The sequence below is a fragment of the Salvia hispanica genome, chromosome 1 (genome assembly GCF_029641045.1).
Source record: "Salvia hispanica isolate PSC_SH4W2 chromosome 1, Shi_PSC_v1, whole genome shotgun sequence".
Lineage (NCBI taxonomy): Eukaryota > Viridiplantae > Streptophyta > Magnoliopsida > Lamiales > Lamiaceae > Salvia > Salvia hispanica.
In genome coordinates this window covers 67,208,347-67,235,205 of record NC_142692.1, presented here as the reverse complement: position 1 = coordinate 67,235,205, position 26,859 = coordinate 67,208,347, and the positions used below count along the sequence as shown (strand labels likewise).

At 36.0% G+C, this 26,859-nt stretch overlaps 2 protein-coding genes across 2 annotated transcripts; one reads left to right on the top strand and one right to left on the bottom strand.

Moving 5' to 3' along the window:
• Nucleotides 1–9,228: 9,228 nt before the first annotated feature.
• On the bottom strand, nt 9,229–12,735 carry LOC125218888 (elongation factor 2-like). The gene is made up of 4 exons (XM_048120680.2): nt 12,714–12,735; nt 12,112–12,155; nt 11,936–12,023; nt 9,229–11,814 (listed from the first exon to the last, which is right to left on the bottom strand). The coding sequence occupies exons 2-4, from the start codon at nt 12,112–12,114 to the stop codon at nt 9,374–9,376; spliced, it is 2,532 nt and encodes an 843-aa protein (XP_047976637.1). The 5' UTR covers nt 12,115–12,155; nt 12,714–12,735; the 3' UTR covers nt 9,229–9,373.
• Nucleotides 12,736–21,955: 9,220 nt separating this feature from the next.
• On the top strand, nt 21,956–25,691 carry LOC125218890 (elongation factor 2). The gene is made up of 4 exons (XM_048120684.2): nt 21,956–22,057; nt 22,711–22,754; nt 22,843–22,930; nt 23,051–25,691. The coding sequence occupies exons 2-4, from the start codon at nt 22,752–22,754 to the stop codon at nt 25,489–25,491; spliced, it is 2,532 nt and encodes an 843-aa protein (XP_047976641.1). The 5' UTR covers nt 21,956–22,057; nt 22,711–22,751; the 3' UTR covers nt 25,492–25,691.
• Nucleotides 25,692–26,859: the final 1,168 nt, after the last annotated feature.

Below are 26,859 nucleotides of genomic sequence, written 5' to 3'. Positions count from 1 at the left end.
GGACTGGCTTGGAACAATCAACTACTAAATAGGGGAAAAATTGTCATTTCGCATGAAGATGCAGCCCTAGAAATTAGGGCAAGCCACCCTATAAATAGGAGCTGAACATAAAGGGACTTATCATATTTTTTACATCACTTACAACTCATATTTTTTTGGGGAGAATAGTTCCATTAGCACTAAGTTCCACACTCTAAATCCAGCAGCCTGCCATAAAGATTCCGGCCACCAGCCGGCGGGGAGTCATCATGCCTGATTCGTTCCAGCCGCCATAGTCCAGTTCTAGTTTCAGAAGAAGCCATCAGCCATTTACATGCTTTCTTTTAATGCTTTCTTAGTTTAAGAATTTGTTTTACTTGCATTTGTCTCGGATTTCAGTAGTTAATCTGTTTGAAGCATCTTTTGGTTTGAATGTTTGAATGAAGTTAAGTTTTTATGGTTTTATTTGAGTTTCAGCTTTGTTATTGCTTTAAATCTCTCTAGTTAGATAGATCTGATAGTTTTATGTTGATTTATGTTATTTAAGTGCTTGAATTTGTCTAGCTTTGTTAGATCTTGTATTTTCTTAAGTTTTTACAAGTTTTAATATGGTTAAGTTTCTAAAAAATGCATGGAATTCGTTTCTGCTTGTTTCTGTCACCATGTCCTGTTGACCAGTATGCGTAAATCTCAGCTTTTCTTGCTTTCATTCTCGATTTCAAGTTAAATATTGCATTTACGAATTTTTGAGCTTGAGCATTCATCAATGGAGTTTGTTGAATCTTGTTAGTTTAGATTGGTGAAGAAGAAAATGTCACAATCAAAGAATGGGACCACTTGTGTTGCTTTTGTTGCTTTTTGCTTTTGTATTTGCACTTTTACAGCTTTTCTGCAAACCCAGTAGCCAGTCAGCCAGCATGTCCTTTGATTCCCTTTACCTTTTGTCTAGCCATTTTTAGTAAGTTTCATCTAGTAGCTTCTAACATGCACACTCGCACCCTAGTTTACGCACGCATTTTAATTTCTTTTAGCATGCAGCTTTTAGTGTAACAGCCCAGAATTCTAGGGTACAATAAATACGGGGGCTGCTACCAAAACGGACTCCAAAGCACTGAGAATAAAGCCTAGGGTTTCAATAAAAGAGGTTCGACTAAGGCATTAAACGAACTAACAAGCCCTAAGTCAACGATTTAGTCAAGAGGAATAAACGAAGGATAAATATCATAAAACGTGATCGAAATCAGAAGGAGTTCAACATGAGTCAACAGAACCACAACAAATCTCAAACTTCTAACTCAAAAGGGGCAAACTCAAAGTAATCAAAGAGTACTAGAGTGTGTCAAGAATTCAGTGGAAAAGACCAAGAGTAGTGGAGCCATGTATGGAGACACGACTACACTCAGTGTTCAGAACAACCGTCTTAATTAATTAATGAGGTCAACACCCGCCACCGCTCGTCGCCATTCAACCTGCACATAAGGAAAACACATGCAGGGCTGAGTATTTTGAAATACTCAGTGAGCTAGTTGCCAAAACATTTTATAAGTTATGCCACCCTTACCAAGTGAACTCGAGTTTTAAGCAGTTTAAAGAGAATTTCACGAGTATCACAAAAATATTTAAGATAGATTGGCCAATCAAACAACTCCCCATTTCCTCATCAATTCATAAATCACAATCTTTCCATAGTGCGACGAAAGTGTGGCCACACTTTTCAACCACGAGACCGGCCGACTAGCAAGGACGGCTCCCGATCCCCTCGTGTACACAGCCTGGTAGGGTTTGCGGCCCGTACTCAGACCCGAATTCGTATAGCATATCCACAGCCCTAGCCCAATGGAGCGAACTCACGAACTAGGCATCAGGCGCACAATATCACGACAAAACAAACATAGGCATGGCATAACAGTTAAACCACCCTTATAACACCAATAAATATTTTTGCAAGAAGTAAAAGAGTTTAAGAATAAAGCCCACCTCGACTGCTTAGATTTCAAGTAGTTTCGCCTTTCCGTTATCCGGTTTCGCAACCGAGGTTTCACCTTTTTAATCACATAGGCACATATCACAAATTAGGTCCAACACAACTCTTACTCATGCATGTCTCAATACCTTTCCCTTTTCCCATCGATTTATCTTAACATCACTAATCAATCAAGATCATGTTTATCAAACAGGTTCCATTCGCATCTCAACTCTAGATCAACATATGTCACACAAGGATATTTAGCCATCAAACACACACTACACCAACACAACACACACACAACACGCACACACACGCGCACGCCACACATACACACGCCACACACTTGTAATATTATTCTCATATCCCTTTTATCCCACTTTCACTCAACCAAGATGCATGAGGGTTCAAGAAGACCGAGTAATCGGTTAGAAAGAAGAGGAATCAAGTAGAAGGAAGAAGATTAATATAAGAATACCTTTTTGAGAAAAACGATCGGTAGAAAGTAAGTAAGGACTTGGTTCTTCGAAAATTCTTGGATCAAACTTCAATTTCTTCTCAAAGGATGAAGGATTAATGGAGTAAAGTAGAAGAAAATTGAAGGAGAGAGTTGAGAGGGAGAGGGGACGAAAATATGGGGGCTAGGGTTTAGGAGTCCTCTTATTTATAGTGCTCAATAAGATCTTTAGGTAAAAAGAATAGAATATTTGGTAAGATTTTATTCTACACAATGAATAAAATAATATTGTGAAGTAGGGAAGAAGAAATACCAAAAATAAGTTCTAAGGCATAAACATGGAATTTTCGAAAATTAGGCCTTCTAATTAGCCATGGTTTCGTTTTGGTATATTTTACGGAGTAGAATAAAATATCACAGAGCAAAAAATGAAATAAAAATTCTCCCCCATTGGCCTAGAAATAGGCGTGTGATTTGGTGCCTAAATAAGGCATGGATTTTTTGAATGTTGACTAAAATAAGGTATGGCAAGGATCTCTTGAAGTATGGAAAGATTTGGTAGAATATTTAAATTCTAGGTATGGAAAGAAATCAAACAAGGGATTAACTAAAAATAAAATAATTCTTTCCTTCCTATAACAAGTGATTTTCGAAAATCACTAGAAAAACAAAGGGCTCGATTTTTCTCCCAAAATGAATAAGGAATAATTTAGTTTTGGATTTAATTTGGATAAAAATCCCAAAAATTAAATTAAATCCGGAAAAATAGAATTCCTCCTCCAAAAGGCTAGGGTTCGAAAATTACAAAAACCAAAAATTTAGGTGACAAGTATTTATCGGAATTTCCTCTAATATTCTCACTCACCCTTAAACAAATAATTCACCTTATAAATTAATTAATCACATAAATCTCATAATTTAATAAATCACATGCCACATCATAAAATCAATAAGTTTGACTTTTCAAACTTTCAACGCAAACCCTAGACTCAACTCGGCCATAGCATCACATGCAATAAATGCATTCACGACTCCACGTCATCACTAATAATTTAAAAGGGCTCTAAAATTAGGGTTCGGAAATTCGGGATGTTACATTTAGAGCCCACCCTGACCTACTGGTTAGGAGGGGTATAGGTCTCATTTTCACCTACTGGTCAGTTTAGGCATGAGTTCTGTTTTCATTTGCAAGTTCAAGTTTCCAACTTTAGATAGAGGTTTCATTTCATTTCACACCTAGTTTTAATCCCAACCCCATAAAGCGTGGTAGCAAACCAACCCTTCCAAAATGTCTTTGCAATTGCACTTTGCCTACATCCATCTCTGTGGGATCGACCCTTACTCCACTATACTAGCCAGTAGAAGTGGGTTGAGGTATTTTTGTTGACAAGAGGTTTTAGGCACAGACCCAACGACACAGCTAGGTCTAGGTACCCTCCTGGCCAGTTGACACGCACACACAGAGTCGTCGCCCCATAAAAACCTCTTCCTTGTCAGACTCTTATTGTGGGATAGATTGAAATGGCAAAATATGATTCTTATTGTGGAACAGAGGTAGTATGAGTTTGAGTATAGTATAATGGTTGGAGATGTTCTAAAGTTACTGTTTGATGTCAGTGGCAGCTCCAAAATTTCCGATCTTGCGATAAATAGTTATAACTATCTAGAGCAAGTGAACCAATAATTTCTTGTTTTCTTTTATATACATATATATTACTTACTTTGTTCATAAAAAATGGTTTTATTTGTAAACGGTACGAGTTTTAATGAGAAAATTAGTAAAGTAGAAAAGGAGAAAAAAAAAATACTTAAAGTAAGATGAAAGAGCATGGGAGAGATGATAAAAGTAGGTAAGGTAAGAGATATAAGTTTTCTATTTTTAAAAAAATGAGAACACCCCAAAATAGCAAATTATGACTATTTTTTTTAACGAAGAAGTACATTGTATTAGTGAATTACTAATTTGTGTTTATGCAAATTATTGGTTCAGTTGCTCTAGATAGTTAAAACTATTTATAGCACTCTAGATCGGAAATTTTGGAGCTGCCACTGACATCAAATAGTAACTTTAGAACATCTCCAACCATTATATTATACTCAAACTCATACTACCTCTGTCCATTATAAGAATCATATTTTGTCATTTCAATCCATCTCACATTACAAGTGACAAACACGGATTTTGCATATTTTTAAGGGCTAGATTTGACTCATTTTAAATGTCATTCATGCAAATTATGTTCTTAAATTGCATATGTTATACATTTGGTATTTTTGATATATTTGTTGATAAAAGATAGAAAAAAGGTGCAAAAAGGCCAAGGTGCAACAACCTCTGTTCGAGCTCATTCTGTCAGCAAGTTTGAAGTCCAATCAGTGCTTACTACATACCATTCTCTTCGTCTTTGAAAGAGTTTCACGTGTATACGTTGAACATCTCAATCGGAGTTCTGTAGAAAAAGTGATGACCATTCTACGAACATTGCGCAGTGCAGTCAAAGCTAACGAAAATTTAGGAGGAAATTCAAGGAAGAAAATAAATTGTTGCCCAAATCTCTCCAATTTATTTTAGAGCATGAAAATTATAAAAAATAAACTTTTTTCCCACCTATAAATATCTCTTAACCTAATTCATCTTTCTCGATCTCAGAGCCTCCAATCATTCCCTTCTTCCATTCCATAATTCACATAATTCATCCATCTTCCAGTGGAGCGGAGCTCTGCAGATCCAGGCAAGAGACGACTGAAGATTGAAGATCCAACCTTGGGTTTTATCAATTTCTTTCATGTCTCGTGCTTTTATTATTGTTTTTAGTACTTGTCTATGAATAGTCAAACATACTTTGTAGATTTTTTGGTGAAGACAATTATGAACATGTTAGGATATATTGAATTGAACTTTTTCCTAACTCTTGTGATTGTTTTGCTTGTTCTTGCGCTTTTATTGTTCTTTTGTTTAGAACTATGTCTGTTTAACTAGATTAATTGAGAGATAGCTAGTTTTATGTGGTAAAAGAAACGAGTACAACACATAGGTTCTGTGAGATTACTCATCTCTAGGCTATAGTAGTTGGATCCTAAAATTCTACATTTATTCGCCGCCTGCCTTGTATTTATTGGTTTTTATACTTTCTTTTATTTGTTTATATTTATGTCTAGTTTATAAAACCAAAACCAAAAATACTCCGTCCTCTAGATAGTATATGACGCTTAGTATATGATTGTCAGTAGCAATCTTATTCCTTGTGTTCGATATCCCGGAACTGACCTTTAGTTATACTAGATCTACCCTGTAAAATTGCAGGTATTTTTAGTGCTAATAATAGTGCATCAAGTTTTTAGTGTCGTTTCCGGGGAATATTATTACTTTAAATTGATATTGTAGAACGGATGATAATACTAACTTGTAGTGTAATGTTTATATAGTTCTATTTTATTTATTTTTTTATCCGTTTCGCAAGGAGCACGAAGCACAACAATGGATTACTACTACAACACTTGATATGCTCCGTAGAGCGCGGGTGAGATGTAAACATTTGATTGCTCTCTTGTTGTTATTAATTTTCATCTTTAGTTTTCTCCTCCGTAGAGTTGAAGTTTAAAAAAAATTCTTTTAATTTTTTTTTTTTCGTTTAAACTCTTTCCTTTATTTTTCTTTTTTTCTTCTGATTTTTGTTTTTTTTTATTCTTAAAAAAAAGTATTTTTGAAACTTTTTTTAATTTTCATTAAAAAAAAAACTTGAACCTTCTCCCCTCTCTTTTTATTTTGTTATTTTCCACATAATTCAACACTCACACTTCAAATTCACATTACTTAATCAAATTCTTTGAATTCTACTAATTAATGTTGTGCTTAACTGTCAACCAACACAAGGTATGTTTTTCTTCTAATTTATGAGCTTTGAACTTGAATTCTTTCGCTATGTTTTGGATTTTTGGAATTAATTATTGTTGGGTGTGATTAAGTATATTTGACCTCTGTGGGTGAAAATGGAATATCATTTTGATTTGATTATTGATACACATAGTTCATGTTCATAGGATTTAAATTGTGTATATTTAGAGCTTAATTGTTTTGCTTGATCTTGGTCTACTGTTGAAAATTCTTGCAATTAATTGGGGGATAGAGAAGACAATGGGGTATGGAAAATTGATCATGTTAAAGATAGATAATTTGATTTGCATATTTTATGCCTTGATATGATTAGAGTTTGGGAGATTGTCACATATTATGCATTGTACTCTACTACAATTTTTTTCATTATATGCTCACATTGCGAAATTGTAGGTACAAAAGGCATCCCAAAGGAAGTCTCGAGAATGGGCGATAACTTGAGCTTCAAAGAACGTCAAGCTAAAGACGTTAACCAAGCGCTTGTTGGGAGGCAACCCAACATTGGTATCATTTTTTTTTGCATATTTAATTTTGTTTTAGTTTAATTTGTTTTCTTTGTTTACTCACGTCCCTACCGACTTTTCAAACTTATTCTTGACGTAGTTTTGAATAAGTTTGGGGGATGAAGTGGTGGACCGTGAGTTTAGTTGTTTTTGTTAGTTTTTTTTTTTTAATAAATCTGAGGTGAATCTTGTCATGAGCATAACATAGAAAACTTAGAAATACCCATGTTTAGGGACATCAGACTGAGTTGCCTATGATAAAAAGTTCGTTTGGTAGAGTTGACTTGATACATTGGTTTGAAAGTTTTGTGAAAATGTGCATAATTAATGAATTGCTTGTTTGCTTTGAATCGTGCTTATATCCTGTGAGATTTGAGCCATAAATTTCTTTCTTATGTAATTTATCAGCATTCATGTAGTTGTTTCTAGAACTTGCTCCTAATCTGTCTAAGTCTACATAATGTTAAATGATAAAAAAAGGACGTTAGGTCATCCTTCTTAGCTACTTTATATATCCAAATTTATGACCTTATTCAAAATATTTTTCCCTAGCTAGTCACTTTGAGCCTTTAAAGCCTTTTCTTTGGAAGCTAAATAAAGGAGAATATCTATACACTCTTGGTGAATTTTAGTTGATATTTTGTGAAAAGAGTTTGAGAGGTAAGGTAGAAAGAAAAGTAGTGTGCTTACTTGTGAAAAGTGCATAGACATCAGTGGTTTGAATGAGATATTTGGTTGTGAAAAAAAAAAGGGATGTACAAAAGAAAAAAAAATGAAACGATAAAGAAAAAATCAAAGGAATTTGGGAAGTGAGAAGAAATTTAGACAAAGTCTAGAATTTACTGAGATTCGAATTGTTGGTGGGATGCTAAGTTTGATGTAGTAGAAATTGATCACTTTTGCTATGTTTGGGTTTTAGTCACTTTTTAGCCATATTTCCTCACCTTCCCAAAGAGCCTACATTATAACATAAAATAAAGACCTTTCAGATTTTTTATTTTATTCACATAAAGTAGAGGAGAGATTAGACTTCGAGCAAGCCTATGGTGAACTTTGTATGTTGCATGATCTGAGAGCATACACTTTTTCCAAAGTACACTTTGAGAGTGAGTGATAAACACACGTATAAGCACTCGTGATGCATGTATTTCAAGGTGATCAACTTGCTAGTAATGAAAGTGCACTAATAAGCTTTGGTTGATTTGATTTGTATTATTGTCAAACTCTTTATTTCTTGTTACAATTTTTAGTGCTACCATGTAAACTTGCAAGTATTTTTAGTGCTAATAAATAGTGTATCAACGAATCTCATTATTTTTACTATAAATGATAAATAGGTCATATATTTCACTAACTCACTTAACTCACGTATTATTAGTCTAAGTGTAGTGATATAATATAATGGATACTACCGTTCCTCGTGGGTTCAATACCTAACGTACCATATTTTTTATAAAAATGAGAACATATAAATATTGTTCAAGAAAGGAACACGTGCACATGACACACATCCAACCCCTCATTCTTTCAAGTACTTATATGTCTAAATGTGAAGAAAAAACTTAGAAAGAGTGATTTATGAAAGTAGAAATTTTACAGCCACTCCTTCATTAGGAGGAAACTTGAGAAATTGATTCATATGCCATCTTTGAGTCCATGTTATGCCCCTAATGTCAAATAGGCGTCAATGTGTCACCTCAACTTCAACCATAGCTGGTAAGACTTGTACCGTGAAAAATTCACGTAACCTAAAGGATAAAGTTCATGTTTTTAGATTCCACAGTCTTACTTTGCAAGCAAACTCAACTTTTGACCAAAATTGATGATTCCATACTACAAATTCTAGAATCAATAATATAGGGGGTGTTCGGTTGCCAAGATTAAATCTCATAATTAAATATGTATCATGTTTGATTCATAAGATTGAATCTTATAACATAATCCTAGATGGATAGTCTCATGATAATTAGTCATAGCCTCTCCCCTCCAACTAAAATAATCCCACAATTTAATCCTAAATGGATAGTCTCATGATTATTAGCCATGGCAACCGAACGCTACCTAAAGCAATATATGTTTTATCCTAATGTTTTACCCATACTAAGAAAATACCGTCCGAAATCCTAATCTTTTTTGTTGTGAAACGATGACATTTGACATGGATTAACTCACCACATAGCAACTCTCATCCCCCTAGGCCCTAGCCAGTCAGTTAACAAACTTTGCACAAGCTTATTATAGAATCAAAAAAATACGTTAATGATAATAAGCATGAAACCATCAATTTTAGTCAAAAAAAAAACCGAGCAAACACAAGAATTACTAATCCAAAAATGACCAAACACCACAATTACTAGTAATAGAAGTATTGTTAAGTCGGTAATGATAATAAGCATATTGGAAATAAAACAGTCACTAAGAATCAGCATACCCCAACGTTTTAACCTTAGTAGATGATTCCAAAATGTCACGGAATAAATAGAAAAACTAAAAACAAAACCGACGAGCAATAAAAATACTCGAGAACCAGAGATGTCTAATAAAAACAATACAAACTTGATAACATTAGCTGCTCACAGCCTGTCCTCGAACTCGGAAAGAGGAGTCATATTCTCCTTCAAACCCTTCCTCTTGCGAATATCAGTGACGAGGGTTGAAGCCTGGGTACCTGGTTCAAGAGGATCCGAAGCCATCATCTCCCAGTGATCAAACACACATTGCGGGAACGCCTGCCCAGAGGTTGCAGCTCTCAGGGTACTTGAGAAACCAAAGGATTCGATAACTGGAAGGTATGCCTTGATGTTGTAGAGAGGAGTGCCTGGCCTCTGCATTTCCTCGAACACATGACCACGCTTCTGATTCAGCACACTATAAATTCCACCAAGGGCTTGCTCTGGTGCCTGGATCTCGACGAGGTACACAGGTTCCAAAAGCCGAGGCTTTGCTGTAAGCTGGGAGGCATAGATGACCCTCCTCGCAGTGGGAATAACCTGCCCACCACCTCTGTGAATAGCATCAGCGTGAAGAACAACATCACAAACCTCGTAGCAAATGCCACGCATGTTTTCTTCAGCCAGTGCACCTTCCTTAGACGCCCATTGGAAACCAGCGACAACAGAGTCCTTGATTTCATTCAGGTACTGCACTCCCTTACACATATCCACGACCATGTTGGGACCAGTCGTTTCAGGACCGAAGCACCAAATTTTCTTAGCAAGCTCCTTGTCCCACCCAAATTCCTCTGCCAAGATCTTTGACCGAATCTTGGGATCATCCCTTGGACCAATGCGCCCATCATCGATGGCCTCAGCTAATCCCTCTTCCATTGGCCTTGCCTCCATGTAGAGCCTGTTGTGCTTGTTAGGTGATTTGCTCATAACTGTACGGCACGACCTCTCCAGGACCGTCTCACGGAAGGAAACAACGGGATCAGATTTTATAATCTCAGCACCGCCCATGAAATCATCCTGCAAGTCCTTCAAACAGATCTCAAGATGCAACTCTCCAGCCCCAGCAACAATATGCTCACCGGATTCCTCCATGGTACAGACAACCATGGGGTCAGATTTGGCCAAACGCTTCAGACCTTCAACAAGCTTTGGTAGGTCAGATGCAACCTTGCACTGCACAGCAACACGAACCACAGGTGACACAGAGAACTTCATGGCTTTGATTGGATGAGCATCTACTTCTTTCTCATTTGTCAGGGTAGCATTCTTGGTAATAAACTGATCAAGACCAACCAAAGCCACTGTGTTACCACAAGGCACATCTTCCACTGTTTCCTGCTTCTTACCCATCCAGATAACAGTTCTCTGAACACTCTTGGTGTACAAGTCCTTTTTCTCACCAGGAACATAGTTCGGGCCCATGATTCTGACCTTCAAACCAGTTGAGACTTTCCCAGCAAACACACGGCCAAAAGCAAAGAACCTGCCTTTGTCAGAGGCTGGAATCATCTTAGATACGTATAGCATGAGAGGACCATCAGGATCACAGTTCCTGATGGCAGTTGCATACTGATCATCAAGAGGTCCCTCGTACAGGTTCTCAACACGGTACTTTTGAGCTGTGGCGGGTGAGGGAAGATGGAATATCATCATCTCCAATAGAGCAGAGCTGGCAGGAAGCCACGTTTGCATAACACGCTTCATCAAAGCTTTCCCCATCAAATCCTTCTCGTCAGACTTCATCGTTATGCCAAGCTTCTGCAACATAGGCCACAGCTTGTCTTTCTGGTCATTCATGCAGGTGTTGATGATCATCTTTATAGGTTCGTAGCAGAACTGAACAAAACCACGTTTGCAGGTGGCAGATCCAGTAGGCTTGGTGGTCCACTTCTTCGTGGCTGGGTCAAAGAAATTCTCTCCCCAAAGCCTTTCCATCATCTTGGACTCATCAACACCAAACTTGGCTGCGTACATCTTAGCAAAGTTTGTCAAAGTAAAAGCCCAACCGTGCAGACCAGCAGAAAAGGCAACAGTCCCCTTCTCTGGGTAGACCTGAACATCACCAAGCAACGGATCCTCATATGTGGCCATGATGACATTGGCATTTTCAATAACCCTCTGGAATGTCTGATATGCTTCCTCTCCGTCCACTTGCAGTTCAAGGAAGCACCTGTCCATCTTGTTAACAGTCAAGACGGGCCTAATTCTCTCACCAAGTGCCTGGCGAAGGACAGTCTCAGTCTGGACGCACACACCTTCAACACAGTCCACCACAACAAGAGCACCATCAGTGATACGGAGTGCAGCAGTCACTTCTGAAGAGAAATCAACGTGCCCAGGCGAATCAATAAGATTGATGAGGTAATCGTTCTTGTGGCGTTCCCCCTTATAGCTCTTCAAGGACTCATCACTCATTTGATAGTACAATGAGATACCAGTCGACTTGATTGTGATGCCGCGTTCAGCTTCATCAGCTCTAGTGTCTGTCATTCTAACATCCCCAGCAACCTCTTGGGCAATAATACCAGCAGCAGCAACAAGAGAATCTGTTAGGGTGGACTTTCCTGCAACAACAGTACAAGTAAATGTTACTTCAACTTTCATTGTAGAAAATCACACCAGGCAATTCATTCATAATGGAGTTGATTGTAAAAAAAAAATATATGAATAATGCAGCCAGCTTACCATGATCAACATGGGCAATAACAGACATATTACGGATGTTATGCTTGAGGTCCATAATGGCACGAAGCTCATCTGCTGTGAACTTCACCTGCAAAATTGAATTGTGTACTCAGCGTTAGATCATATCACATAATTTGATAAATAGGTTTCAACCATAAGTAATTCCTTCCAAGTACCATTTTGACTGATTCTGGTTGTCTTCGCAAATATGAATAATTACCTGCAAGCAGCAACATAAAAATAAATGAGAATCTAAAAGCATGTGACTATGAGCTCCTGCTAGTAATGCCAAAACTATCACAAATCACAGAAGAATTCTCATATATATGAAACACTATACATTCAAAACATAAAAATGAAAAACATAATAAATTTTTTAGTCATACATATCCTGAAAAAAAATAATTTATAAACGATTTGAACAAGATACAATATAGCTGCAGAGCACAAAAGAATCAGTGTGTTTATTTGAGCAAAACAGATATACTCCGTTTACAAGAGAAAGCTAGATGCACAATTGAAAAAATTCTCGATCCACACAAATCAGTAGATATCTAAAATATACTGACGACCAGATTCAGAAAAAATATAAGATTTTTTTTTTAAATCAGAAAAGAACTGGATCAAATTAATATATCTGATCTAATAAACTTTAAGCAATAATCCGTTTGCTCAATTCAAATTAAGCCATAGCCGATAAAATCGAAGCATAAATCAGAACACACATATTAATTTCTTGTTAATTCAATGAAGAAAAGTAATGATTTAGAAAGCTCACTTGAAAACGGAGGCGCTGAGGCTGCAAAGAGAGTGTGGGAAGAAGCTGACCAGTGGAGATATAAAGTGCGTGGCGTTGGAAATCCCCAAACCCTAATAAAATGATAAATTGCAACTAAGGCCCCCAAGTATATTTTACTTTCAAACTGAACCCACGACAACTTTATAAAATTGAGTGAACTACATAAAAGGTCCTTGAATTATGGATTTATCTCGTTCATGATCCCTGAACTTTAAAAATATTGTTAGACATCCCTAGATTAAGAGTTTATTTTAAAATTGGTTCTTTTGACTATTTTCTATCCGAACATGCTCATTTGGGCTGCTGGACAATTTTGTTTTTTTACATTTATTAACTTTTTTAATATAATATTATTTCAATGATGTTATAAATAGGATATTATTTTAAAATTATCTTCTTCTTCCCATTTTTTCATCCTTCATTTTGTTTCATTTTTAAATATCATATTTAATTTTATAAAATTAAATTTAAAATATTAATAAATTATTTTAATTAAAATTAATAATTTATAACTTTGATTTCAACCTTTCTTACAATTGAATGTATAGCTTTGATTTTCAACCTTTCAATTATTGATAGTACTTGCAAAAAGTACCATTTGATTTTTTCTACTCCCTCCGTCCAACAAAAATTTGGCACATTTACCATTTTTTGCCGTCCACAAAAAATAGAGCTCATTCATTTATCGAAAGTTTTCAATAAATAATAACCATATACTGATCCACTAACACTACTTCTCACTTACTTTTTCTCCTTCTCTCTTACTTTCTTTCCTTCTCTTACTTTACCAATTTTACATTAAAACTCATGTCACATGCCAATTGCCCTATTTTTAATGAAGGGAGTATATTTTTTCTAGCCCTTAGAATATTTTAGACAGCTTAGTGAAGAGAGTTAATTGTTGTTTAACTTATTTGTATTTCTTAACTACTAATCATATTTGTTTATGTTTAGAAAAAAACCAAATCATAAATTAACAAATATTTTACGGTATTGATGTCAATTGTTACCTTTAGTGCTAAAAATATTAACAGCTACTTAAATCACAATATTTAATCAAATTTTAATTCGTTTCATAAAATTTAAGATAAAATAATAAATTTTAAAATATCAAATATTTTCAATTATCTATACAAAACTAACATCTTTAATTAGTGATGTTTTTATTAAAATAAAAGAAAGGAAAACAAAAGGAAAAAGATATGAAAGAGGCCAGACATCCTTGTTGTGTGTATATATTCAAAAATAGAGAATAACAGGTCCCCTAGATCCAGCAAATCCACTAGATCACGTGGTCTAGGAACTCGTTGAACGTGAGGGAATCCCGGTCGTCAGACACACAAAGTACTGCTTTCAAAACCCTCAACCACTTTACTAAACCTAGTATAGGGAAGTAGGGATCGATCCCACAGAGAAGGAGGCGTAATACTCATGTTCAAGGATTTGGGTGTGTTTTTGGTGTTGGCTGCTGCCACGCATTTTCTTGGGTTGAGAAAAAAATAAAATTAACTTGACTAGGGAACTTTTAAAAATTCTTAAGTTAACAGCTAGACCCAGGCAAAATCATGAAAGAGCGTAGTAAAGGAAATTTAACTGTCCGACACTTGATCTAAGAAAACCTCTACACTACTAGACCTTGGAAATAAAACTACTGTGGGGACCATGTCTGAAAAAGCAAGGTACGAATGAAAAATTGGCAGAATAACTAACTCTCGTACTAACTGACAGTGACATCGTCTTCTACAACCAAATAGCATAAAACTTCTCAAGAAAAGCAACATAAGCAAAATTAAAATAGAGCAACTGACTTGAAATCAAATTAATGCATAACAAACGAAGAACTAAACAGATCTGCATACTCTAGACGAAGTAAAATAGAAATCAAGAAGAAAAACCAGAATCTATCGAACAACTATCTTTCCACACGTCGAATCCAACCTCAGACGCTAAATCCACTCCGGATCCAAGCGTCTGACATGAACTCCAAACAACAGAAACCCTCCATCACGTCAGATTTAAGCCAGGAACTCCGAATACTCAAACAACCACAGATCTGTCACCAAATTCCATATCAAACACCTCAACATCAAAATAAACAGAGATCGACTTGACATTTAAAGAAATAAACTAACAACAGAGAGATCTATGCAAATTGACTTGAAATTTAACTGCTAAACGCGGATCAACAAACGGTAAAACAAATAAGCATCATCAACATCAAGGTCGACTCCCAAAAGTGAAGTTCGACGGTAAAAACAAGCAAACAACTGAAATTAAAGGTAATTGTATCTTCGCCCTCACTCGGACGGTGTTGCCAACCACGAGATTTCTAAGAAAGTGACCTTCCGTTCCCGACTACCCCAGATCCATTCCCAAGTGTGTGTAAAGTGTGTGAGCTAAGAAGAGTGAAAAAGTTCTTTTCTCTTGCGTTGCATGCTCTTCTATATATAGGCGTTTGAGTGGGGCCCAGCGAGGTATAGATAAGACTTTGATGCCCTCAGCTATTGACTCCTCTGTCACGCCAATTTCCTTGTAAGTCCTGCTCACTTTGCTCATTTCCTTTGCTAGACCATCTCCTTTAGTACTTCCTTGATCTAGCGATTTTCTTCACACACCTGACTTAGGAAAAGTGTTAGACCCAGCAAATTATAACATTTTTTCGCACATTACCGATGCATGAAATTAGCCTTATCAAGATACTTATTATATAATTATGCAACGTCGATTTGAACATCACCGAAAGACGTTTTTTACACATATGAGACACTTATGACAAATTAAAACTCTATAATTTTATGTTTTATTTTAAAAATTCTTATAAGACTATAGAAATAAAACTATGCAGCCAGCTCACACAAAATTCTTTTATAATAGAATACATAAATTATTAATTTTAATTAAAAATAATTTATTAGTATTTAAAATTTTAAATTTTAAATTTAATTTAATTAAATCAAATATTGAAATAAATAAACAAAGTGAAGGATGAAAAAATAGAAGAAAAAGATAATTTTCAAATATATCAAATTTAGAACATCATTGAAATAATATCAAATTGAAAAAGTTAAAAATGTGAAAAGACAAAATCGCCCAACAGCCCAAAAGGGCATTTTAGGGTGGAAAATAGCCAAAATGACCAATTTCGAAATAAACCTTTAGTCCAGAGATGTCTGGTGATATTTTTAAAGTCCATGGACTATAGGCGAGATAAACTTATAGTCCAAGGACCATTTTTGTAGTTGACTCTTATAAATTTTGGTGTTACTTTCATATTCAAACATAGCAAAGTATAAAATTAAAAGTAGATGAATGGTTAATATTCTACGGAATATTTGGATTTCATGAGTAGACATTCTTGGCTGGCAAGGCAACGGCAACGGACCCATGTGGGCAATGGCGGATCCAGAAACTAAATATCGTGGATCGAACTCGAATTCGAACCAAACAATAAAAATAATCTTAAGATAAATTTTTAATAAAAACATAATTTAATTAGTGTTAATGAGTACTTTTTTATGTGAGAAAAACATGTAGTTTTTTCTACCAAAAATTAGAAAATACAAAAATAATGTTTGAAATATTAAATTAAAAAACTAAATATTTCAAAAAAAATTTAAAAATTTGACTTGTATTATCATCATTAAATTAAATAAGATAATTTATTGAAATATAATAATATACAAATTATTCGCCATCTTATTTGGCTAAAATAGATATCAAAATAAGTACTACTACTTGGCTTATTGAAACAAACAAATAAAGAATATTAATAAATTTTATTCAGCTAAGCTATTTAAATTTTTAACTAGGTAAATACATGTGAAAAAAATGGGATGACTTCTGATAATTGCATCTCAGTCTCTCTCCTCGCCCACGATAAGCATAAATTGAAAAGAGCTTCTTCTCCCCTCTTTGCATTCACGGTGGCTACCTCCATTGTTCCACCTCCGTATTCCAGATGTAGTCGCTGCATCACCTCTCATCTTTTGCTCAGTCTCGTCGTCATCTCTCTCTGCGTAAAATAGGGGCAGATTCATGGATGTTGTAGGGTTAGAGGCAGCTTTCCAGCGGCACTCTGGGGATGGTGGGGGGGCGGACGACCCCACCCAACCCGACCCAGCATTGGACAAAAGGGTACAACTGTATCCCAAATAAATAAGCCTTTACATTACTCCCTTTATCCGTGAAATATTGTCTACTTTTGTCATTTCGATACCTCCGCAAAATGTTGTACACTTTGCTTTCTTTCCATTTTTGGTAAATGGAGCTCACTTTCCACTAACTCATTACACTCACATTCTATTATAAAATAATATATAAATGTGGAATTCACATTCCATTACTTTTTCTACTAACTTTTCTTCACATCTCTTGAAACTCGTGACGAGTCAAATATGGACAGCATTTTGCGAACGGATGGAGTAGAATTGAAATCCATTTTACAAGTTGTGTTAGTGGCCTAGCGGTGGCTGAGTGTTTTCCTCAGCATTAGAGCATCCCCAAAGCGTCGGGCCGGGCCGCACCTGGGGTCCGGCTCAAGCCTGGATGCATTGCGAGGGTTTGTGGCCCGGCCTTGCATTGCGAGCTCCTAGGTCGCGCCCCGTTGTGGCCCGGCCGGCGTTGCGGGCGCACGGGCCAGACCCAGACCCCTTTTTTCAGTTAAAAACACAATTTTTTTATGATTACATATTTAAACTCCACAACATTTTCATTCATTCTACGTTGTTTCTATGAATTTTTTGAAATATAATTGTTCAAAGTTTTCAAATTTTAGGAATTGTAAATTTTGAATTTTTAAGACTTGTTATTTTTAATATATAGGGTTTGTAATTTTTTTATTTCTAGGGTTTGTAATTTATAATTTCCGAATGAACACTAAATTTTTTGAAATATAATCGTTCAACGAGTCAATTTTAAATGTAAAATACTTTGAAGTTCTGAATGGTGCAAATTAATGTTTGTGGCCCGAATGGGTTGAATGGGACCCATAAGATTGTGAGAGTTGTGGTCTGGCATGGAAAATGAGGGAAATAGTGACATCACGTGGATGGGACTTGGGGCCTGGATCTGAGACGGGGTTGGATATGCTCTTAGACACGATTTCAAAACACACACACTTTAGTTCTCTAATCAGAAATATGTTATTCTAGTTTTCATCATTTATTAAAGTTTTTTTATAAATATTCTATTAGTCTTGTTTTCTTTTATGTACTAGTGTTAGCCCACGCGCTATGCGCGACACATAATATTTTTGTTCTATTAATTAGATATTTTAAATAAACTAAATAAAATAAAAAATCAATCATTACATGATTAAAAATTTAAAAAAATATAGTAGGAGGACTATACGGTGACAATATGTTAAATAATTATAAATATAAAATTAAATAAATTTTAAATTAAACCAACATGAAAATATTTGTTAATTATGACACCTTTAGGTCACTACAGCAAAGAAAAATTATCATCGTTACAAATACATACTTCAGTACTAAAATACTATCAATATTAAATTGATATAAAATATTTAATATACAACTAAAAAGACAATGATATCATCATAAAAAGATAAAATAATGTACAAAATAAATAAAAAAACACACACATATAAACATTAGAACAATAAAACAATAGTTTGTAAAACATGAATAAACTTATATGTGAACAACCTTCATTGTACAATAATAAGAATAGCAAAATAAAAATAAATAAATAATAAAACACAAACTCCAATATCCCGTTAACTCTTCTTAGCCTTATTTTGCCCCTTAATTCCCAAATAAATGATTTATGCGTATGCGCGAAAACAAATGTGATAGTTTATGATATTCGTCTTTTTTGCTTCTTTTGTTGCTTAGGTGTTTTCTTTGCATGAAAACTATGGAGTGACGAAATTGACGACAAATGTTTAAAGTTGTATCTTCAAAATATTATAGATAGTCAAAAGCTTATGTGATTTCTATATTTGTAAAAAAAAAAGGATTATTAAAGCCTGGACGAAAAACTTAAAACAAAACTAACAAAAAATAAAACAAACTAACATTAAGAAAAAACATAAATATGAACTAACATCACTGAAACAAAATAATCTCATACATATGTACTACTATAGATAAAGAGCAATAACCATACCTTGAAAAATTCTTCTTTTTGCAGATAATTCGTGATACAATGGGACAAGACAGTGAGGAAAGATGAAAGTATTCTAAAAATTTCTTGGAACCATGCCTTGAATCATTGTTCCCTGCATAGAAAAATAAACAATGAGTGATTTTAGTTTTAGATAAATTTCGAAAAAATAGTACTAATAATCTAAGCAATGACATGCATACCATCTGATTGCGGAACACATATTTCAAGGAGATTACATTGGTTTGTCCATATTTAATGAATTCATAAACATGCAAGCACCGCACTCGAATCACTACTGATGAAGTATTATAAGATTGTAGATCGTTAAGGAATGTGAATTCTCTCATGTGAACAAATTTTTATTTTTACCGAAAATTTGTGATGAAGAGGGGAGACAATGAAGAAGTGAAATAGAAACTTGCAAATGATACATATTAATAAATATAAAGTACTATAAAGTCATAAATGTATCAGTTACAAATTACTCCTAATAAGGAACAATTAATCATTTTTAATTATAAAAAATGCTACATTTAAGATGGAACTGCAATATATGGTTTTAAAATTATATTTACAACGAATCATCATTCTTAGCTCCAGAACTTTCAATGAAGCTCTTTAAATGCGATGAATTTTAGATGCTTTTGGAAAGTAACATCCAAATTTTTCTCTTTGCTCTTTGGTGTGGTGACAATGTAACATAAATATAATATGGTGATAACTATAAGTTTATGCATGTAATGGCCATTGGAAGGAATAAGTTATTCCATACATATTTAAATTGATCTCATAACTTATAAATACTCCAAAATGAGGACAACACTTTTAAATATTTCAAAATAAGACCAAAACTCACCTTTTATTTATGTCTAGATATACATATATATTACTTACTTCGATCATAAAAGATACTCTTATTTGTATACAGTACGGGTTTTAATGAGAAAATTAGTAAAATAGAAAAGGTGAAAAAATAGTTAAAGTAAGAAGAAAGAGTATGGGAGAGAGGATAAACGCAGGTGAAGTAAGAGATATAAGCTTTCTATATAAGCTTTCTATTTTCAGAAATGAGAACACCAAAAAATGGCAAATTATGACTATTTTTTTGTGGACAGAAGTACGTTGAATTAGTGAATTTGACTAATTTGTGTTTATGCTAACTAAATATTTAAAGAAAAACTTTAAAAAATTAATGAAAACTAGAATAACAAATTTCTGATAAGAGAACTTAAGTGTGTGGGTTTTGAACTCAGGTCTAAGAGCATCTCTAACCCTGACCTAGATCCAGGCCTCAAGTCCTATCCATGTCATTATTTCCCTCATTTTCCATGCCATGCCACAACTCCTACAACCTTATATGTCCCATTCAGGCTCATTCCAGCCACAAACATTAATTTGCAGTGTTCAGAACTTCAAACTATTTTACTCTTAAAATTGAAATGTTTGAACAATTATAATGTTTGAACAATTATATTTCAGAAAATTTATTGTTTATTCGGAAATTATAAATTACAAACCTTATAAATTAAAAAGTACAAGTCTTAAACATGCAAAAATTACAATTCCTAAAAATTGAAAACTTTAAATAATTATATTTCAAAAAATTCATAGAAATAATGTAGAAGGAATGAAAATGTTGTGGAGTTTAAATAGGTAATCATAAAAAAATATTTTTTAACTAAAAAAGGGGTCTGTGTCCGACCCGAAGGCCGGGCTGCAACAGGGCGCGGCCTAGGAGCTCGCAACGTCAGACCAGGCCACAGCCCTCCGCAATGCATCCAGGTCAGTGCCGGACCCTAGGTGCGGTCCGGCCTGACGCGCTGGGGATGCTATAATGCTGAGGAAAACACTCAACTACCGCTAGACCACTAACACAACTTGTAAAATGGATTTCAATTCTACTCCCTCGTGAAATGTTGTCCACATTTGACTCATCATAGATTTTAAGAAAAGTGAATGGAAACAGTTAGTGGAATGTGAATTTCGCATTTATATATTAATTTTATAATAGAATGTGAGTGTGATGAGTTAGCGGAATGTGAGTTCCATTTACTAAAAATGGATAGAAAGCAAAGTGGACAACATTTTGTGGACGTAACGAAATGCAAAAGTAGACAATATTTCACGAACGAAGGGAGTAATGTAAAGACTTATTTATTTGGGATACAATTGTACCCTTTTGTCCAATACTGGATTGGTCGACCCCATCCGATCCCACATGCAGCGGTGGATCTAGGTGGGGTTGGATGGGGTCGGCCACCCCCACCACCGTCCCCAGAGTGCCGCTGGAAAGCTACCTCCAACCCTACGACATTCATGAATCCGCCCCTATTTCATGCAGAGAGAGATGACAACGAGACTGACCAAAAGATGAGCGGTGATGCAACGACAATACATAGGTGGAACAATGGAGGTAGCCAGCGTGAATGCAGAGAGGGGAGGAGAAGCTTTTTTTAATTTATGCTTATCGCGGGCAAGGAGAGAGACTGAGATGCAATAATCAGAAGTCATTCCATTTTTTCCCATGTATTTACCTAGTTAAAAATTTAAATAGCTTAGTTGAATCACTTGAGAATTTATTTTTTAATTTGTTTATTTCAAATAAGCTAAGTAGTAGTAGTTATTATTTTGATATCTATTTTAGCCAAATAAGAAGGTGAATAATTTGTATACTATTATATTTCAATAAACTATCTTATTTAAACTAAGCACATTACTTGAATTTAATGATGATAATATAATTAACATTTTTTAATTTTTTTGAAATATTTTAGTTCTATAATTTAACATTTCAAACATTATTTTTGTATTTTCTAATTTTTGGTAAAAAAAAACTATATGTTAGTTCTCACATAAAAAAAGTACTCATTGACACTAATTAAATTATGTTTCGATTTTAAGATTATTTTTATTGTTTGATTCGAATTCGATTTCGATTCACGATATTTAGTTCCTGGATCCGCCATTGGCCACTCGGGTCCATCGCCCACTTGGGTCCATCGCCGTTGCCTTGCCAGCCAAGAAAGTTAGTCGTGTAGGGTTCAGTTTGGAAGTAAAATATAATCGGGGGCCTTAGCTGCAATTTATCATTTTATTAGGGTTTGAGGATCTCCAAGGCCACGCACTTTATATCTCCACTGGTCAGCTTCTTCCCACACTCTTTTCGCAGCAGCCTCAGCCTCCGATTTCAAGTGAGCTTTCTCAATCATTACTTTTCTTCATTAAATTAACAAGAAAATTTATGTGTGTGTTCTGATTCATGCTTCGATTTTATCGGCTACGGTTTAATTTGAATCTGAGCAAACGGATTATTGCTTAAAGTTTATTAGATCAGATATTTTAATTTGATGCAAGTTCTTTTCTGATTTTTGAAAAAAATTCTCATGTGTTTTTTATCTGTTCATCGGTATATTCTAGATATCTATTGATTTGATCAAGTGTCGGCTGCTTCCGGAATTTAATTTTTGTGTTGATCGAGAATTTTTTTTCGATTCTGCATCTAGCTTTCTCTTATGAACTAATCACTTTTGTATATCTGTTTACTTAAATAAACACACTTACTCTTTTGTTACAAGATCTAGTATGCTTGACCGGCTAACAGTTAGGCAGCTTGTTGGCTGATATTATGTTTCTTCGTTTGATTCATAGGATGATCATATGTGTTCTGCAGCTAAGTTGTGTATGACTGAAAATTTATAATGTTTTTCGTTTTTATGTTTTGACTGTGTACTGTTTCATATATATAAGAATTCTTATGTGATTTGTGATAGTTTGAGCATTGCTAGCAGGATCTCATAGTCACATGCTTTTAGATTCTCATTTATTTTTATGTTGCTGCTTGCAGGTAATTTGTCATATTTGTGAAGACTACCAGAATCAGTCAAAATGGTACTTGGAAGGAATCACTTGTGGTTGAAACCTATTTATCAGATTATGTGATATTATCTAACGCTGAGTACACAATTCAATTTTGCAGGTGAAGTTCACAGCAGATGAGCTTCGTGCCATTATGGACCTCAAGCATAACATCCGTAATATGTCTGTTATTGCCCATGTTGATCATGGTAAGCTGGCTGCATTATTCATACAATTTTTTTTACAATCAACTCCATTATGAATGAATTGCCTGGTGTGATTTTCTACAATGAAAGTTGAAGTAACATTTACTTGTGCTGTTGTTGCAGGAAAGTCCACACTAACAGATTCTCTTGTTGCTGCTGCTGGAATTATTGCCCAAGAGGTTGCTGGGGATGTTAGAATGACAGACACTAGAGCTGATGAAGCTGAACGTGGTATCACCATCAAGTCGACCGGCATCTCATTGTACTATCAAATGAGTGATGAGTCCTTGAAGAGTTATAAGGGAGAGCGCCACAAGAACGATTACCTCATCAATCTTATTGATTCGCCCGGGCACGTTGATTTCTCTTCTGAAGTGACTGCTGCACTCCGTATCACTGATGGTGCTCTTGTGGTGGTGGACTGTGTTGAAGGTGTGTGCGTCCAGACCGAGACTGTCCTTCGCCAGGCACTTGGTGAGAGAATTAGGCCCGTCTTGACTGTTAACAAGATGGACAGATGTTTCCTTGAACTCCAAGTGGACGGAGAGGAAGCATACCAGACATTCCAGAGGGTTATTGAAAATGCCAATGTAATCATGGCCACATATGAGGATCCGTTACTTGGTGATGTTCAGGTTTACCCAGAGAAAGGGACTGTTGCCTTTTCTGCTGGTCTGCACGGCTGGGCTTTTACTTTGACAAACTTTGCTAAGATGTACGCAGCCAAGTTTGGTGTTGATGAGTCCAAGATGATGGAAAGGCTCTGGGGAGAGAATTTCTTTGACCCAGCCACGAAGAAGTGGACCACCAAGCCTACTGGATCTGCCACCTGCAAACGTGGTTTTGTTCAGTTCTGCTATGAACCCATCAAGCAGATCATCAATACGTGCATGAATGACCAGAAAGACAAGTTGTGGCCTATGTTGCAGAAGCTTGGCATAACGATGAAGTCTGACGAGAAGGATTTGATGGGGAAAGCTTTGATGAAGCGTGTTATGCAAACATGGCTTCCTGCCAGCTCTGCTCTGTTGGAGATGATGATATTCCATCTTCCCTCACCCGCCACAGCTCAAAAGTATCGTGTCGAGAACCTGTACGAGGGACCTCTTGATGATCAGTATGCAACTGCTATCAGGAACTGTGATCCTGATGGTCCTCTCATGCTCTACGTATCTAAGATGATTCCAGCCTCTGACAAAGGCAGGTTTTTTGCTTTTGGCCGTGTGTTTGCTGGGAAAGTCTCAACTGGTTTGAAGGTCAGAATCATGGGCCCGAACTACATTCCTGGTGAGAAAAAGGACTTGTACACCAAGAGTGTTCAGAGAACTGTTATCTGGATGGGTAAGAAGCAGGAAACAGTGGAAGATGTGCCTTGTGGTAACACAGTGGCTTTGGTTGGTCTTGATCAGTTCATCACCAAGAATGCTACCTTGACAAACGAGAAAGAAGTTGATGCTCATCCAATCAAAGCCATGAAGTTCTCTGTCTCACCTGTGGTTCGTGTTGCTGTGCAGTGCAAGGTTGCGTCTGACCTACCAAAGCTTGTTGAAGGTCTGAAGCGTTTGGCCAAATCTGACCCTATGGTTGTCTGTACCATGGAGGAATCCGGTGAGCATATTGTTGCTGGGGCTGGAGAGTTGCATCTTGAGATCTGTTTGAAGGACTTGCAGGATGATTTCATGGGCGGTGCTGAGATTATAAAATCTGATCCCGTTGTTTCCTTCCGTGAGACGGTCCTGGAGAGGTCGTGCCGTACAGTTATGAGCAAATCACCTAACAAGCACAACAGGCTGTACATGGAAGCAAGACCAATGGAAGAGGGTTTGGCTGAGGCCATCGATGATGGGCGCATTGGCCCAAGGGATGATCCCAAGATTCGGTCAAAGATCCTGGCAGAAGAATTTGGGTGGGACAAGGAGCTTGCTAAGAAAATTTGGTGCTTCGGTCCTGAAACAACTGGACCCAACATGGTCGTGGATATGTGTAAGGGAGTGCAGTACCTGAATGAAATCAAGGACTCTGTTGTTGCTGGTTTCCAATGGGCGTCTAAGGAAGGTGCACTGGCTGAAGAAAACATGCGTGGCATTTGCTACGAGGTTTGTGATGTGGTTCTTCATGCTGATGCTATTCACAGAGGTGGTGGGCAGGTTATTCCCACTGCAAGGAGGGTCATCTATGCCTCCCAGCTTACAGCCAAGCCTCGTCTTTTGGAGCCCGTCTACCTTGTTGAGATCCAGGCACCTGAGCAAGCTCTTGGTGGAATCTACAGTGTGCTGAATCAGAAGCGTGGCCATGTGTTTGAGGAAATGCAGAGGCCAGGCACTCCTCTCTACAACATCAAGGCGTACCTTCCGGTCATTGAGTCCTTTGGTTTCTCAAGTACTCTGAGAGCTGCAACCTCTGGGCAGGCGTTCCCACAGTGCGTGTTTGATCACTGGGAGATGATGGCTTCGGATCCTCTTGAACCAGGTACCCAGGCGTCTACCCTCGTCACCGATATTCGCAAGAGGAAGGGTTTGAAGGAGAACATGACTCCTCTGTCCGAGTTCGAGGACCGGCTATGAGCGGCGACTGTTATCAAGTTTGTATTAATCGTCTTTTGTTGGACCTTAATTGTGGCTACTCGGTTTTGATTATTCTCTCTATTTTTCCTGTCTATTAGGGTACATTGTATCACTTTCAACATACTTATTTATCATTACGGCTTTACAATACTGTAAAGTCTGTGATAATATAATTTTGAGTTGCCCATTTTAATTAAAAACTGCATGTGTTCTTAAGGTGCTACTCACTGTGGAGTCGGGTGAGCTCGATCGATTTCGGATATGTGCCGAGGTGAACTCAATCGAGCCCATCGTTCTGGAATAATAGGCGCTCGATGTGCTGAAAATGTGAACGTTTTGTACCAAACTACATATTCTCAAATTCGATTAAACATCATTAAACATGAAACTTCTTTATATATATACATAAACTAATAGTTCGTTTTAATTTTGTATTCTTTATACTTCCTCCATCCACCAACACAAGGGGAGTTTTGAGCCATAACGAGTTTTAAGAATGTGGCAGAAAGTTGGTTGCAAAGTTTAGTGGAAGCTGGGTCTTATTTTTATATATATTAATTTTATAATAAAATGTAAGTGAGTAATTATTATCCCTTAGATTTTAATTATACTTTACTGGTCACTAAATTTTTTATAATTTTTATAATATATAAATAATTATACAAAAGATTTAATATTTCTGACTATTATAGTTCACTATTTACACTAAGGGCGTGTTCACTATAGAACATTTCCATATCTAACATTTGGAAGAATTAAATTTTTTAAAGAATTGAGTCATAATTAGCCACATAAATAATTCATTTTCCCATTGTTTAGTATCCTAGAATTGGCCCAAATAAATACCTAAAATAAAGACTTTTGACCTAATACAATTATGGAAGGACAAATTTACCCCTCCACTCCCAAAAAGGAGAGAGAAGAAAATGAGGTGGAAGGGTAGGGCAATAAATCATTCTAAGTCCAATTCTTGGGATTCGTTTGTTTGCCTTGGTTGGGTAGGACAGGAAAGTGTGGATACTTTCTACATTTTCATGTTAGAGCATCCACAATGCAAATAGGTCAGCCATAGGCCAGCCACTCTCTCTTCAAGCCACATCAGCAGCACTAAAAATTCACCTGCCACATCAGATTTAGGCCAGCCATAGGCCAGCCACAATAAAAATAATTCAAAAAATACTGCATTTAGGGAATTAAAATTACGATTAAATTACAGAATTAAATTTACGAGATATATACGGAAAAATTCATTAATTGCATTAAAAAAGGTACATAGATAAAAAAAAAATTACATAATAAAGAAAAAAAACTATCGTCGTGCAGTCCTCCGTGCCCACAACTCTTCAATTATATCCTTTTGGAGTTGAA